General features: G+C 41.6%; 1 protein-coding gene across 3 annotated transcripts in view; it reads right to left on the bottom strand.

Annotated features, from left to right (window-relative positions):
• SLC2A12 (solute carrier family 2 member 12) overlaps positions 1–14,246 on the bottom strand; it is a 66,506-nt gene that overhangs the window by 32,895 nt on the left and 19,365 nt on the right. Inside the window, exons 2-3 of one of the 3 annotated variants that reach the window (XR_001902151.3) lie at positions 9,220–10,560; positions 7,559–7,765 (exon numbers count right to left, since the gene is read on the bottom strand). Coding sequence is in view for 2 of the 3 variants with exons in the window: in XM_017958318.3 (XP_017813807.2) it covers positions 7,677–7,765; positions 9,220–10,560 (1,430 nt within the window). In the remaining variant the exon portion in view is untranslated. Of the gene's footprint in view, positions 1–7,058; positions 7,766–9,219; positions 10,561–14,246 lie in introns of those variants that run through there. The other 2 variants (XM_017958318.3, XM_003898158.5) reach the window with 2 other exon arrangements.

Here is a 14,246-nt window from a genome sequence, read left to right as displayed (position 1 = left end):
AGGTCAGGTGTTCAAGACCAGCCTGGCCGATATGGTAAAACCCCATCTCTACTAAAACTACAAAAATTAACCAAGCATGGTGGTGGTGCACAACTGTAATCCCAGCTACTTGGGAGGCTGAGGCAGGAGAATCACTTGAACTCGGGAGGCGGAGGTTGCAGTGAGCCAAGATCGAGCCACCGGACTCCAGCCTGGACAACAGAGTGATTCCATCTCAAAAAAAAAAAAAAAAAAAAGTACATAGGATTACATGAGTACTCCCTCCTGAATTCTAAATTCTGGGGCAACCCCATTATTTTGCAGTTAGGGGAACAGGGGACCAGAAAGTAAAATGATGTAGGACATCCGCTTTAACCTAAGAATAGAAACACTTTCCTGGCAGAAGAAAATCATGCTGTGATCTAACATAATTAAGGAATGTTGTTCCAAGCCAGTCCATATTTAAGAAGGTCTAATAAGGATGGTTTAATCTTGCTTTCAATATTACTTTAGAACAGCAAGTACTTTTCCCTTCATACCTCTATTTACACAAAGGATTTGTTTGTATTACAAGCAATAAACTCTCTAAATACCTGAGCACTAATCGCATCAGGTTAATAAGTTTGGTAATGCATTCATGATCTGGTATGAAAAGCTTGTTCCTAATAAAAATCTTCTTTAAGCTCCAACTAGTTTATATAGTTTATACCAATGCCCTAGAATACAATTAGGGGGTTGAAATGAAATTACTATGGTATATTTTCTTTAGAAAAGAAAAAGAAACTAAAATGTGAATATGGACATAAAGGATTGACTCTTGGCAAGAAAAAAAATGGAGAATTATTTGGGTCTCTTTTAAAAACACGAGGGGAATTCATAGCCTCAGGATAAGAATGTGAAATGACTGTTCTCTTTAGAAGGTGTGATTTGGATTCCTGCCTCTGACAGCATGACTCCAAGCCTCACATGTGATTACCCAGGCCAGTCCTTGCACCTGCAATTGTAAATTGGACAGTCCATGAGATGTAAGAAGTATTTCCTTTTCCTAGATCCAAACTTCCTTCAACCTTGAGATTCTCCATCTTGCTGGCATTGCTTTTGGTCTAAGTAGTTCTCTGAAGCTCCTCTTCTCCATGTTGTAGCAAAAAGCAGAGGATCCAAAAAGCATCCACAACAACTGTTAGATATTGTGTCCAAAATTCTCAAATAAGTATTTATGCCTTAACAAAGAAATGCCTAAATATATCCCACCAATTGTTTCTTAACACTACTAAATCTCCTGCATCTTTTCTTACAGCCAAAATCAGAAAGAGATTTTTTTAAAATCATGTCCAAGTGATGGATTGTTCTGCAAAAAGCCTCGTGATGGTATCTGGCAGGAACAGAAGTTTTTTTGGCATCCTAGTATTTCTAGCTTACTTAGTTCCTAGCCTGCCCACTAGCCAGATCTTTACACAAGTAAAGAAGCCCAGTTTGAGATCTTTCCTATGTCTGCATCGTATTTTTAAGTCCTTTTCCTCATTCTCTCTTAAAAACACAAAGGTAAATAAACCAGCATGATTTTTAAACAGACTCATGCAGCGCTCACTTACAGGGACAGAAAGAAAATATGTGAGATGTTTCTTCCTTCAAAATGCTTACAGTCCGTAACTACATTCTGGTTAATAAACCAAAATAAACATACAGAAGTAATACACTATTGCTAAGAACTAAGATGTGTTCTCACGTTGTAACTTACATTATATCATACTCTCATACTTTATAGCGTCTAAAGCACTCTCGCATACATTAGATCATCTGATGTGCACCTGTACTCTAGGAGATAGGACAGATATTACTATGCCCATTTCATAGATTAGAAATAGCTCAGAGAAGAAAAATCACATAAAGGTCCCACCACCAGTAAGTAGAAGAGCTGGGATTAGAACAGAGGTTTTCTGATTTTAAATTTACACCCTCTGTAGCCCAGAACCGAATTACTCTAGAAACACACTAGTAGTAGTTCATATAAATAAAGACCTCTAAAAAATGGAGTGGATTCAAAGAGGAGATAAAGCTTCCATTAAACTTCAAAAAGAGGAAGGATCTGGATAGAGGAGAGGGGGAAGGAAGAGGCCGCAACAAGTGCTTTGTGTGTATTGACTTGGGTGTGGAGCAGTGGGGAATAAACCCACACTGACAAAGTATTGCCTCATTGCACAGTCCCAGGAGGCGTCATTCACTTTTCTGTTACGTGGAGTCTCTGGTGACCCTGGAGCACAAAACTTAGACTACAAGTAAATCGTGGCCCTATGGTAGTGCAGACGCCCTAATAGAGCTGGGTGAGATAATGGAGGGTCTTGAAAAACCAGAGGTTTTGCCTGAAACATAGGTGATATAAAAGCAGAAAGAACATAGATTAGGCCGGGCGCGGTGGCTCAAGCCTGTAATCCCAGCACTTTGGGAGGCCGAGATGGGCGGAACACGAGGTCAGGAGATCGAGACCATCCTGGCTAACACAGTGAAACCCCGTCTCTACTAAAAAAAAAAAAAAAAAATACAAAAACTAGCCGGGCGAGGTGGTGGGCGCCTGTAGTCCCAGCTGCTCCAGAGGCTGAGGCAGGAGAATGGCGTGAATCCCAGGAGGCTGGAGCCAGTGAGCTGGAGATCCGGCTCACTGCACTCCAGCCTGGGCTTACAGAACGTAAACTCTGTCTCAAAAAAAAAAAAAAAAAAAAAAAAGAACATAGATTAGCTTTCAGGTACCTAAGGTTCTAGTCCCAAATCTGTGTGTCCTCAATCTCCCAGACTTTCTTTTATTTATTTTCTATTAAATGGCTCATGCCTGTAATCCTAGCACTTTGGGAGGCTGAGGTGGATAGATCACTTGAGGTCAGGAGTTCCAGACCAGCCTGGCCAACACCGTGAAACCCCGACTCTACTAAAAATACAAAAATTAGCCAGGCATTGTGGCAGGTACCTGTAATACCAGCTACTTGGGAGGCTGAGGCAGGAGAATCTCTTGAACCCGGGAGGCGGAGGATACAGTGAGCCGAGATCACACTATTGCACTCCAGCTTAGGCGACAAGAGCAAAACTCCATCTCCAAAAAAAAAAAAAAAAAGAAGAAGAAGAAAAGAAAAGAAAAGAAAAATGTTGCGCCAGATCATTTCTAATCTCCTTTTCATCTTGAAAGGCATTTGACCTGTATGTCATGGAAGAAAGGAGGAAATCTTTGAAGATTTGTAAACATTGATGACATGAGGAAAATAGTATTTAAGGAATACTGATGTGAAAGTTGCCAGTACCAAAATGGAGTCACTTATGTCAAAACACAAACAAAACGGAGTCAGGAGGGCAAGAAAGAAGGAGCTCTTATCATGAGAGATTTCTGCAGGTACTACACGGTTTTCCTGTAACAGGACTTATTGCAAGGAAATCCCTCAAGACTGCAGTATTCCAAATAATCTGTTTTCACAAAGACACTTGCCTAGCAAGTCTGTCTCAACCAACCAATAAGTTGGCTAATGCCAACTCCTATAACAAACCCCTGTTACCTTTGGCCTTTGTAACCTTTGGTTACAGTCTATGTGGAATTCTTTTTGTCTTTAAAAGCTCCCCTTTGCCCTAATCCCCAGATATGTCTATGAACCATCACAGCATGCATATCACAGGTTTGCAACACCCCTGCTACTCCCTATTAAACTCTTTGCTTTGGAGAGTTGGTCACTCATTTTAGGCTGACAGTGGTCTGGAGGATGGATGGGTGTGAGAAGGGCCTGGAATAGACAAAGACTTCTGGAAGGGTATCCCAGTAATCTGACAATGAGATGATAAGAGGTAGCACAGGATGGCAGAAATAGGAAGGAAACCATAAAAGCAAGAGCCATTGTGATGATTGACTGAACTGAGGAAAAGCCCCAGAGCATCACTCCGAGTGGCAGGAAGAGTGACTGCCCTCTGGAAAGGGAATGGAAGTGGTAAAGAATCCTGGTATAAAAGGAAAAGGAATTCAGTTTTGGGGGTGTTGTGTTTGGCTGACAGTGAAGCTTCCAGGGGGAAAAGTTTAGTACTCATTGGGAAAAAAGGAACCAGAAGTCATGTGAGACGATGGAACCGGAGATAAGGGAGAGTCATCAGCTCAAGGGAGATAATTAACGTTCCTGAGAAAACAAGCATGAAAGCCTTTACAATGCATTAGCAAATGTGTTTTTCAGTTTTATAGCTAAAGAAACAGAAGGCCAGGAGACCTTAATGAAATGACCTCACCTCTTGTTTTAGATGGAATGGAAGCTAGTCGTATATTTGAATAACTAACATTTTGATTTTTAAAGTCTATCACAGCAATGGACTGAATTTAGGGCCCTTGACTTTTTGAAATTTTTTTCCCCCGTAGTCACATGTATTCTCTCTTAGGCCAGAGTCTGTTACTGTGGTGATTTTGTGCTGTGTTGCTTAGCTAAGCTAGAAGGACATTTCCCAGAATTCTCTTCCCTGGGTAGCTCTGGACGAGGGTTGGAAAGAAGAGAAATTTGCATGATTTGGAAGGCCAAAGTGACCCCACAGTGCTGTGCTGGAGGCGTTGGTGCCGGGCCCTAGCCACCACCGCAGCTCCTACACCCCGCTGCCGATCACTGGTTCCCCTGGGTGGAGTGCGGGCCCTTTGGGTTTGGCCAGCTCTCCTCCTATAACTTCTCCAAGCACTAGACCGGGCTCTGGGAGAAGGCAGCAGTTTTTCTGCAGGTCGCCGGCCTCACTGGAGTGATGTGGCGAAAGATGCGCGTGCTGCAGTTTCCTCGCATGGATTCCAGTTTGTCTACCGGATTCAGTGAGTCGTCTCTGCTTCTCTCTACTTTGAGTCCAGCTTTTCCTCCGGCCTGCCCTGCTGTCAAGCAGAAGCTTCAGAAGGCCACCACCAGATGCCAAGACCGCAGACTTCCACATGCTTCTTCACCAGCTTCCCTCTGTGCCTTGATTAATAAATTTTTCCCTCTTCCCCAATTGTCCCCTTCTAGACCTTTGTGTTCTCAGCTTCTCCTACAATTGTGTGATGCCGAATCCCTATAGGAAATTTCTTATCGTTATCACTCGCAGTGGTTCTAATTCCCTGCTGCAGTTGCTCAGGCTGTCTACAGATTACCCAGGCCCTACTATACCCCATCTCTCTTTAGTTGACTGCACTTGTGCATTTTCACTTATTCCCAAGGGACCATTAGCTCTTAGTAAATGATGATGAGATTTTTAAATGCATATTAATATGCATGAGATTTTTAAATGCATCTTATATAAATGGCCATCATGATAGACTAGAAACCAGGATTAAATAATGTACAGAAAAACTACAGACTTCAGATGTCTGACCTTGGGCACCTCCACAACCCCCAGAACTACCCAACTCCAGCTATTAAGTAAGAGAGAAAGAAACTTCTCACTTGTTTAAGCCATTGTTATTTTGGTCCTTGTTACATCTGCTGAGCTTGAATTCTACATTCAACATTTTCTTTTTTTATTTTATTTTATTTTATTTTATTATTATTATTATTATTTTGAGACAAGAGTCTCGCTCTGTCGCCCAGGCCAGAGCGCAGTGGCGTGATCTCCACTCACTGCAAGCTCCGCCTCCTGGGTTCACGCCATTCTCCTGCCTCAGCCCCCCGAGTAGCTGGGACTACAGGCGCCCGCCACCACGCCCAGCTAATTTTTTGTATTTTTAGTAGAGACGGGGTTTCATCGTGTTAGCCAGGATGGTCTCGATCTTCTGACCTCGTGATCCGCCGGCCTCAGCCTCCCAAAGTGCTGGGATTACGGGTGTGAGCCACTGTGCCTGGCCAACATTTTCTTAATACATTCAGTTATGCAAGTAAATGCACAGCAAAAATGCTCTTCTTGTTATTACCCTTCTTCTCTTTCATCCTATAACTCAGCCTTATAAAAAGTACATGTTCACTTACTTAGCAGAGCTTCAAAAAAGGAGAGACTATTTCTCCATTTTGCAGAAATGCACAATGATCCATTAGTATCCTGATGTATGGACAATGATACACTATTTTTATTCATTCTTCCTTCTAGTGGACTTTCAAGAAGAAGACTGAACTAAAACTAACATTTACTCTTAAGACCAACACAGGACTGCCTATATCTGTCTTAGACTTCAGATTAATGTTGAATTTCAGAAGATAAAACATATTTTCATTTATTTCAGCAAGTCACTTAATTTCTCTGAGACTCAGTATCTTCATTTGTGAAATGCAGTGAATATCCTTTCTTCTCAGGCTTGTTTTGAAGGTAAAATGAAGTACTCCAAAGTATGTAAAAACTGCCTAGCACAGTATTTGACATACTAGATGTCGATAAATATTAGTGGAATCTAAAGCTTAAACTGTATTTTAAAAGAATTAGCATAGAATGTTATTGAAAGACAAACAGTTGCCAGAATTTTTTTGTTTTGTTTTGTTTTCTTTTTTTGGAGACAGGGTCTCACTCTGTCACCTAGGCTGGAATGCAATGCTCATTGCAACCTCTGCCTCCCGGATTCAAGAGATTCTCCTGCCTCAGCCTCCTGGGTAGCGGGGATTACAATTGTGCGCCACAATGCTAGCTATTTTTGGTATTTTTAGTAGAGACGGGGTTTCACCATGTTGGCCAGGCTGGTCTTGAACTCCTGACTTCAAGTAATCCACCAGCCTCAGCCTCCCAAAGTGTTGGGATTACAGGCATGAGCCACCATGCCCTGCCTCCAGTAATTTTTTTAAAAATAAAATTTGGTTTTCTGAAAAGGAGAACTCTTGCTCTAATACAATAAGGTGTCAAATGATGTGTTAGAGACTGGAAGAGTTGCTGCATTTTTCAAAATTACCCCAAAACTAAAGAGAAATGGGTAGCATGAGATTGAAAAGACTCTAACCATGAGTAGGTTGATTCAGGAGGCCTAAGATCAATGTCTCTCATATTATGATATGTGCCATGACATATACCCTTTCAACCCGAGAGGTTTTCTGAATTAGAAAGAAGAGGGTATCCCTTTCTTTTTCTGTAGCTTTTTCTTAGACTCTTAGCTAATCTTGACATTTCAAAAAATTGGACCAAGAAAATTGATGTAAAAAGGAAATATTTTTAGTTTTATGATGAATATACAAGAAGAACAAGAGATGCTTGCAGAAGAAACCAATGAAACAATAACTACCACCTGAAGTTTATCAAATGAGCAAAGCTTATTGTACTTGTTAACATAGAGAAGTTTCATACCCAAATCTAAGTTGCTCCCTGGTACAAGATTGCACCTATATCTTGTCCTTCTGCTTTGAAGAGTTTCTTAAAATAAAAATGTAAATAGATAAGATGTTAGCTCAAATTTCATTAGCTTAAAGTCTCATAGTAGCCATATAAGTATCTCATAGGTACACACTCAAGATAATTGAATCCCAAAATAATGGTAGAAATCTGTTTCCAGGAAACTGTTCATTAATGGTAATTATCATTGTTAGCTCTTAAAAAGCAGATTTAAGGTTCAGAAGCAAGTCTGAGGCATCAGAGGCTGGTGGTATTGTAATGTTTACTCTTTCTGCCCAAGCAGTCTTATGGGGGAAATATGTCTACTCACAGTGCAGAGGAAGGGCCATGTCTTGGTCTTCCATGTCTTGGACCATGATCCAATCTTGCCACAGCTCTTTAGGCCTGAACTTCCATCTCTGACTTGGCACAGCAAAGAGTAGCGTCAATCAGATCTCACCCAACCCTTCTCTCTCTCTTTGGAATTTGAACAAATCAATATCTAGAGACTGAGTGCACTTAGAAGTGGGATTAGAAGCTGAAAAATGAGGAGGTAGAGTTAGAGCAGGAGAGGCCATATCAGCCATGTGCAAGTCTAGTTATTAATTGAGATTAAGCAGGCCAAACCTGCTGGTTGATGACCAGAAAGAGGCAGATACAGAGAGTATAACTCAGTCCATTCACCTACAATCTCCCTGAAGATAGGGATAGTGTCTGTCTTGTTCATTACCCTTTCCCCAATATTTAGCATAGTTCTTGTTTATGAAAAAAAATTGTCACTCAATACATATTGCTTGAATGAATAGTTAATGAGTTAGCAGTGGATGACTAGAGCAAGCCGCTTACATGGCCTTCTTTCCAGAAACCCTGTCCAGTACCTGGAACCAGAGCCCTACATCTCCCCACGAAATTCCTTCTTCAGCACAGCCTATGTCTTCTTATTGGCCTAAGCCTCCAATGCTTCCCATTATTTGAGTCAATTTGTTTGCCTCCTTGATCCTTGTCAACAAGTTTCAAAACCAACTTTGTGATAGAGAGGGAGGGACTTAGAAAGAAAGAGAAAGGAAGGAGAGGAATAAAGAGAAAGAGAGAGAGGAATGGGGTAGGAAGTGGGGTGATAGAGGCTACCTTTAAGCTTTTAAGTCCTCCTTTTTTTTCTAGTGAGGTATACAAAAGACCCTTCACAGCCTCCCTACAGAGACATTCAGGCTTTAGATGTAAGGCTAATAGACAAGATAACTGCAACAAACAGCCTATTCTAGTAAATCCATCTGTAAAAAGTTTGCCCAAGAGAGGTGATTATACTTTGTCATTAGAGCAGACTAGTTACATAAAATAAAACAACCTCATAGCTATGTCCTTGTAAATTGTTTGTATTATGTTGAATGATAGCAACTAGACTTTCATGCTTCTGTTTAATGGACAAGAGTAAAGTGCCACGGGAGGCTACTCTACTGAATAAGATGTACTCAAAAATAATAATAATAATAATGCATTCTCCTTCTCAACTCATAATGTCCTCCTTCTTTACTATCACTGGAATGCACCCACTATTGTGTCTTTAAGAAAATCTAAACACTTGATTTTTTTCTTCTACATAGGAAGAAACTCAGAGATGATATGGAGGAAAACGTTACACCATTTTACGAAAGCAAATTTTGCTTTCATAAAGCAATGTAATTCCCTTGGGCAATAAATATGTTTCCAGGTCTGGTTCATCCTCAATTAATGGGAATTAAAGTATCCTCATGTGACAGATAATGGGAAACTTATCTTTCAGTTGAATACTAGCCCTGTGCTTTTCAGAAGCAGATATAAGCCAAGCATACCATCTGCATTAGAAGGAACATCAGATGACCAATGTTATCCTTGTCTTCCTTCTAGCACTTATATGCATGAGGTGCTATAGCAGTAGGATGCTCTGACTGGTCAAAAGCAATACATTAATATTCATGGGGGAGAGAGGGAAGGAATAAAGAATAAAGTACTTACTTGGTCCTAGACCAATTGAAAAAGCAGCAACATAAACAAGCAAGCTGGCTAAGGACAGCCATTTCAAAAAAGCTGGGACGTCCCCAGGGTCTGTGACTATCTGGTATTCAGTGTGGCTTAATACAGCATTTAGCAAGGATGCTGAGGTCGTCTCCCCTCTTTTATCCACATCATTTCTCAGGGGCATGAGTGAGCTTCTGCTATGGGAAGCAATTCCTTTAAAGTGGTCTCTGAGAGTATTGTTGCTGGCTGACAGGTTTCCTGGTCCATAAATCACAGACTCATCCAAGGACTGGTTGATGGAATTGTGGCTTCTGCAGATATTGGTGAAGTTCATGTGGATGTTGAGATTTACGATGCCCATGGTCACCAACGAAGCTGCCATCACAGAGGAGCCAATGCAGAGGAATGTTTTGCTGCCGACATGGTCTACAAGAAGGGTGGCGGGGATGGTGCTAATGACTTTGACGACTCCAACCCCAGTGGAGGCAAGGCTTGCTGCCTCATTGCTTTGAAATCCAACTGACTTCAAAACAGTTGATGCATAGAACAATATGTTTGGCTGGCCAGTGATTTGTACAAAAAATACCAGTGTTAGTCCTATCATTATTCGGGTCCGCATGTTGTCTTTTGAACGAAACAGATCCCAAAAACTATACTGATATTCATCTTTCAAGGATGATTTGATCACAGTGAGTTCCTCAGTTGTATCTGAGAGTGCTCTTAACCTTCCAAGAACCTTGCTAGCAGCTCCCTCTTGTCCTTTCATCACCAGAAACCGAGGGCTTGGAGGAAGAAAATACATTGCAATTGCTTGCAAAATTCCCAAGGGAATCACAAGACCAAACATGTACTTCCAGCCATGGAAAACATTGGCAAATGCGTAATTTGAAATATAAGCAGAAAGAATGCCGATGACAATCATCAGCTCATTCAGTGACACAAGAAGGCCTCTTCTGTGTTGAGGAGCAATCTCTGCGATGTAAACACAAGTGGCAATGGAGGAGAGGGAGATGGAGACCCCTATGGCAATGCGTCCCACTATAAGAACCGTGTAGGATAAACTGAGGATCAAGACTAAGCTTCCGAGTCCAAGCAGGCAGGATGACAAGATGATTGCGGTCCTTCTTCCATACCTGTCTATCAGGACCCCTCCGGTGAGTGAGGCGAGGAGGGCTCCAATGAGGAGGGAGCTCACAACCATTTCCTGCTCATGGCAGCTCAGGGTTAATAAGGTTTTGATCTGAAGAAGAGCCCCAGAGATGATCCCAAGTTCATAACCCACCAGGAGGCCACTGACAGCGGCAGTGACAGATGACAGGAAGGTAAACATGCCACAACCTACAAGCAGAGAGAAGAGACAGGGAGGTCAGTTCTCAGTTGAGATTTTAAACATTTTGTGTTGGGGAGGAGATTTAACCTTGTAGAAGTCTTTCACAGCACTGAGTTTAAACACGCACACAATTGTGATAAAATAATACACTAACCAAAAAATGATTTGATACAGAAGGAGAAATCATTTTTCTTTCTTTTTTGGGAGGAGAGGCATGGAGACATGTAGGAAGTCCAGTTGCCTTCTATTTATGATGTTGATGTTTTTGGTTTAGATCAGACAGCGATGTTGAGATAAGAAGTTGACACATGGTGAAGACCGAACAAACAAGAATATCATTTGGTTCATGCCTTGGCAGTGGATCAGAAATTCAAAGAGCCTGACTCTTCTGGTCCCATCCCCGTTCTCTAAAGGCAAATCTTTGAGGGCAGGAGAGAGAGAATAGGAGCCTCTAAAAGTGCTACAGGCTCCCTGCTGGATAGCCTGGGTCAAAATGAAACACAGCCTCCAGGAAACTTGCCCTCTTATCCCCTGGGCCACAATCGTGCTGCAAATGGCTCTGCTGAACACACGAGGGTGTTGGGGCAGAGGGTGGAGGTGGGAGTGGGCAGTGTGTGAATGCCTTAACAAAGTCAAGCTTTTGCTAAACAGAAGGAAGGAAGAAATGTATGTAGTGTAAGGAACCAACAATATCCCTTACTCATTCTGAGTAAGGAGAAAGGGGGATGGAACACAGGCAGAACAAGGAGACTTTACCTTTATATTGTTTTTTTGTTAATGTTCAAATCCAAGGAAAAATGTCAAAAAGTTAGTAACTATTGATTTTTGGTGGTAGGAACACAGATGTTTGTTATATGTTTGCAACTTCTCAAAATAGAAACAAAACAAAACAAAAAAAGTAGCAGAGGGAAGAATATTTCAGGCCCAGGAGAAAGTAATTTCCAAGGCCTTAGGACAGGAAAGTTCTCATTATGTTGTAGGAACTGTCAGATGGCCAGCATATGACATGTGGGCCACATCGCGAGCCTGGAGAGGTAGGACGGAAAGGGCTTAAAATGAATTTGGGTAAGTACAGAGGCGGCACTTTAAGTAGGGCCTTGTCAGTCCCAGTGATGACTTTTCATTGTGTTTCAAGTATAATGGGGCCAACACCCATTGAGAGGTGTAGAGGGCATTGATGCTATCGGTTTCTTATTTATAAAGACCACCTTCCCTGCAATGTAGAGATTAGTTCTTCAAAAGGCAAGACTGGCAAGACTGGCAGCAGGGAGGAGTTTGTTGCCTTGGTTTGGACAAGAGATAATGGTAGCTTAGACTCGGGTGTTAAGAGTGGAACTGGAGATAAGTAGGCAGATTCCAAGACTTATTTTGGAGCTAAAAAGCACTACACTTGTTCAAGGCCGGGTGTGGTGGCTCACGCCTATAATCCCAGCTCTTTGGGAGGCCGAGGTGGGTGGATCACCTGAGGTCAGGTGTTCGAGACAAGACCAGCCAACATGGCAAAACCCCGTCTCTACTAAAAGTACAAAAATTAGCTGGGCATGATGGTGCATGCCTGTTGTCCCAGCTACTTGGGAGGCTGAGGCAGGAGAATCACTTGATCCCAGGAGGTGGAGGCTGCAGTGAGCTGAGATCGTGCCACTGCACTTCAGCCTGGGCAACAGAGCAAGACTCCATCTCACGAAAAAAACAAAAACCAAAAAAAACTATTACACTTGTTCAAGAATTGGAGATGGAGGGTAAGAAGTGGGTCAGGACCCAGGATGGCTCTGTGGCTTGAGCAGTTGGGTGGGAGATTTACAATATTCCATATACTCAATACAGTACTATATGGGGCCAACACCCATTGAGAGATGTAGAGGGCATTGTGCTATATACTGTGTAGCGCAACGTACCGACATAGGGAAGATTAGGAATAGACCTGGTTGTGAGTGTTGGTAAGAGGAGAGGCAAAAATCAACAATTTCATTTTGGACTTAGTAAAATGGTTTATTTATTTTACCTGTGAGACATTCAGATAAAAATGTTAAGTAGGGGATTGGGTATACAGATTTGGAGCTTAAAGATAGGTCAAGCCTGGACATATGTATTTGGAAACCAGCGGCACACATTTGGTATTTAAAGCCACAGGAATGGGTGAGATCACTTAGGAAGATAGAATAGGGGAAAAGGAGAAGCAGGATCAAGACTGGGACCTAGGCAACGCCAATATTTAGAAAAGTAGCGCCAGCAAAAGAGATGGAGAAGAATCAGAACTGAGGTGTAACTCAAATGTTAGAAATGTGCTTCGGCACACAGTTTTCATAGGCTGAGCTAAGGCTGCCTTTTTGGCGTTGGGGGAGAACAGAAAACCAAACACTGCGTGTTCTCACTCATAGGTGGGAATTGAACAACGAGATCACTTGGACTCAGGAGGGGGAACATCACACACCGGGGCCTATTGTGGGGAGTGGGGAGGAGGGAGGGGTAGCACTGGGAGATATGCCTAATGTAGATGACAAGTTGGTGGGTGCAGCACGCCAACAGGGCACATGTATACACATGTAACAAACTTGCACGTTGTGCACATGTACCCTAGAACTTAAAGTATAATAAAAAAAAAAATGGTATTCAGCTCTAGTGAAATAAGCAGGTCAAATAAAGGTGAGGTGATCTAAAACTCTATCACAAATGCTCAAAGTATTTTCCATCTGCAGGATCCTGGTAGGAAATGGGAATTGGCAGCCTCAAAAATAAGGGGAATAAAAGCACTGAATATTTAGATGGAGGAGCAAATAAAGGTGCGATAATCCACAAGAAATAAAGCAAATTTATAAGCATTTTGAACAAAACCTAGTAAATTGAAGTTACATCAGCAATTTATCTAGCTAATCAGAAAACAAAATATTTGGCACCGTTACATGGCAGGCATTTACCTGGGTACAGCGAGAAATACACACACACACACACACACACACACACACATATACACACACACATATACATATTTGGTCTGTTTCACTGCTATATATATAGCATATATACCAACATGGAGTTATATGCTACAGAATTTAGCTATGGTCTCGTTGTCTGAATTTTAATATTTTCCCTATTATATGCTTTAAGGGATACTGCCCCAAACTAGCTTTTCCACTTCCCTTACTACGATATTTAGGACTAGTGTTTGATGCTCAGCCTGCCCATTTGGGATTTTGAATTCTAATTCACTGTATAAGGCTGGTCCTTAGTGCTTCTGAGATTATGGCTCTGATACCACATTTGTTCTGTTTCACTGATATATATATATATAAATTTTTGGTGGTAGGAACACAGATGTTTGTTATATGTTTGCAACTTGTCAAAATAGAAACAAAACAAAACAAAAAAGTAGCAGAGGGAAGAGTATTTCAGGCCCAGGAGAAAGTAATTTCCAAGGCCTTAGAACAGGAAAGTTCTCATTATGTTGTAGGAACTGTCAGATGGCCAGCATATAACATGTGGGGCACATCATGAGCCTGGAGAGGTAGGACAGAAAGGGCTTAAAGTGAATTTGGATAAGTACAGAGGGGGCACTTCAAGTAAGGCCTCGTCGGTCACAGTTATGACTTTTCATTGTGTTCCAAGTAAAATGGGGCCAAAAAACTTAACATTCTGGTGATACCTTTATTACCTATTATTTATTAATTTTATGTGACTTTTTTGGCATGCAAAATGA

This window comes from Papio anubis, chromosome 6 (assembly GCF_008728515.1).
Source record: "Papio anubis isolate 15944 chromosome 6, Panubis1.0, whole genome shotgun sequence".
NCBI lineage: Eukaryota > Metazoa > Chordata > Mammalia > Primates > Cercopithecidae > Papio > Papio anubis.
This window is presented reverse-complemented; position numbering and strand designations above follow the sequence as displayed.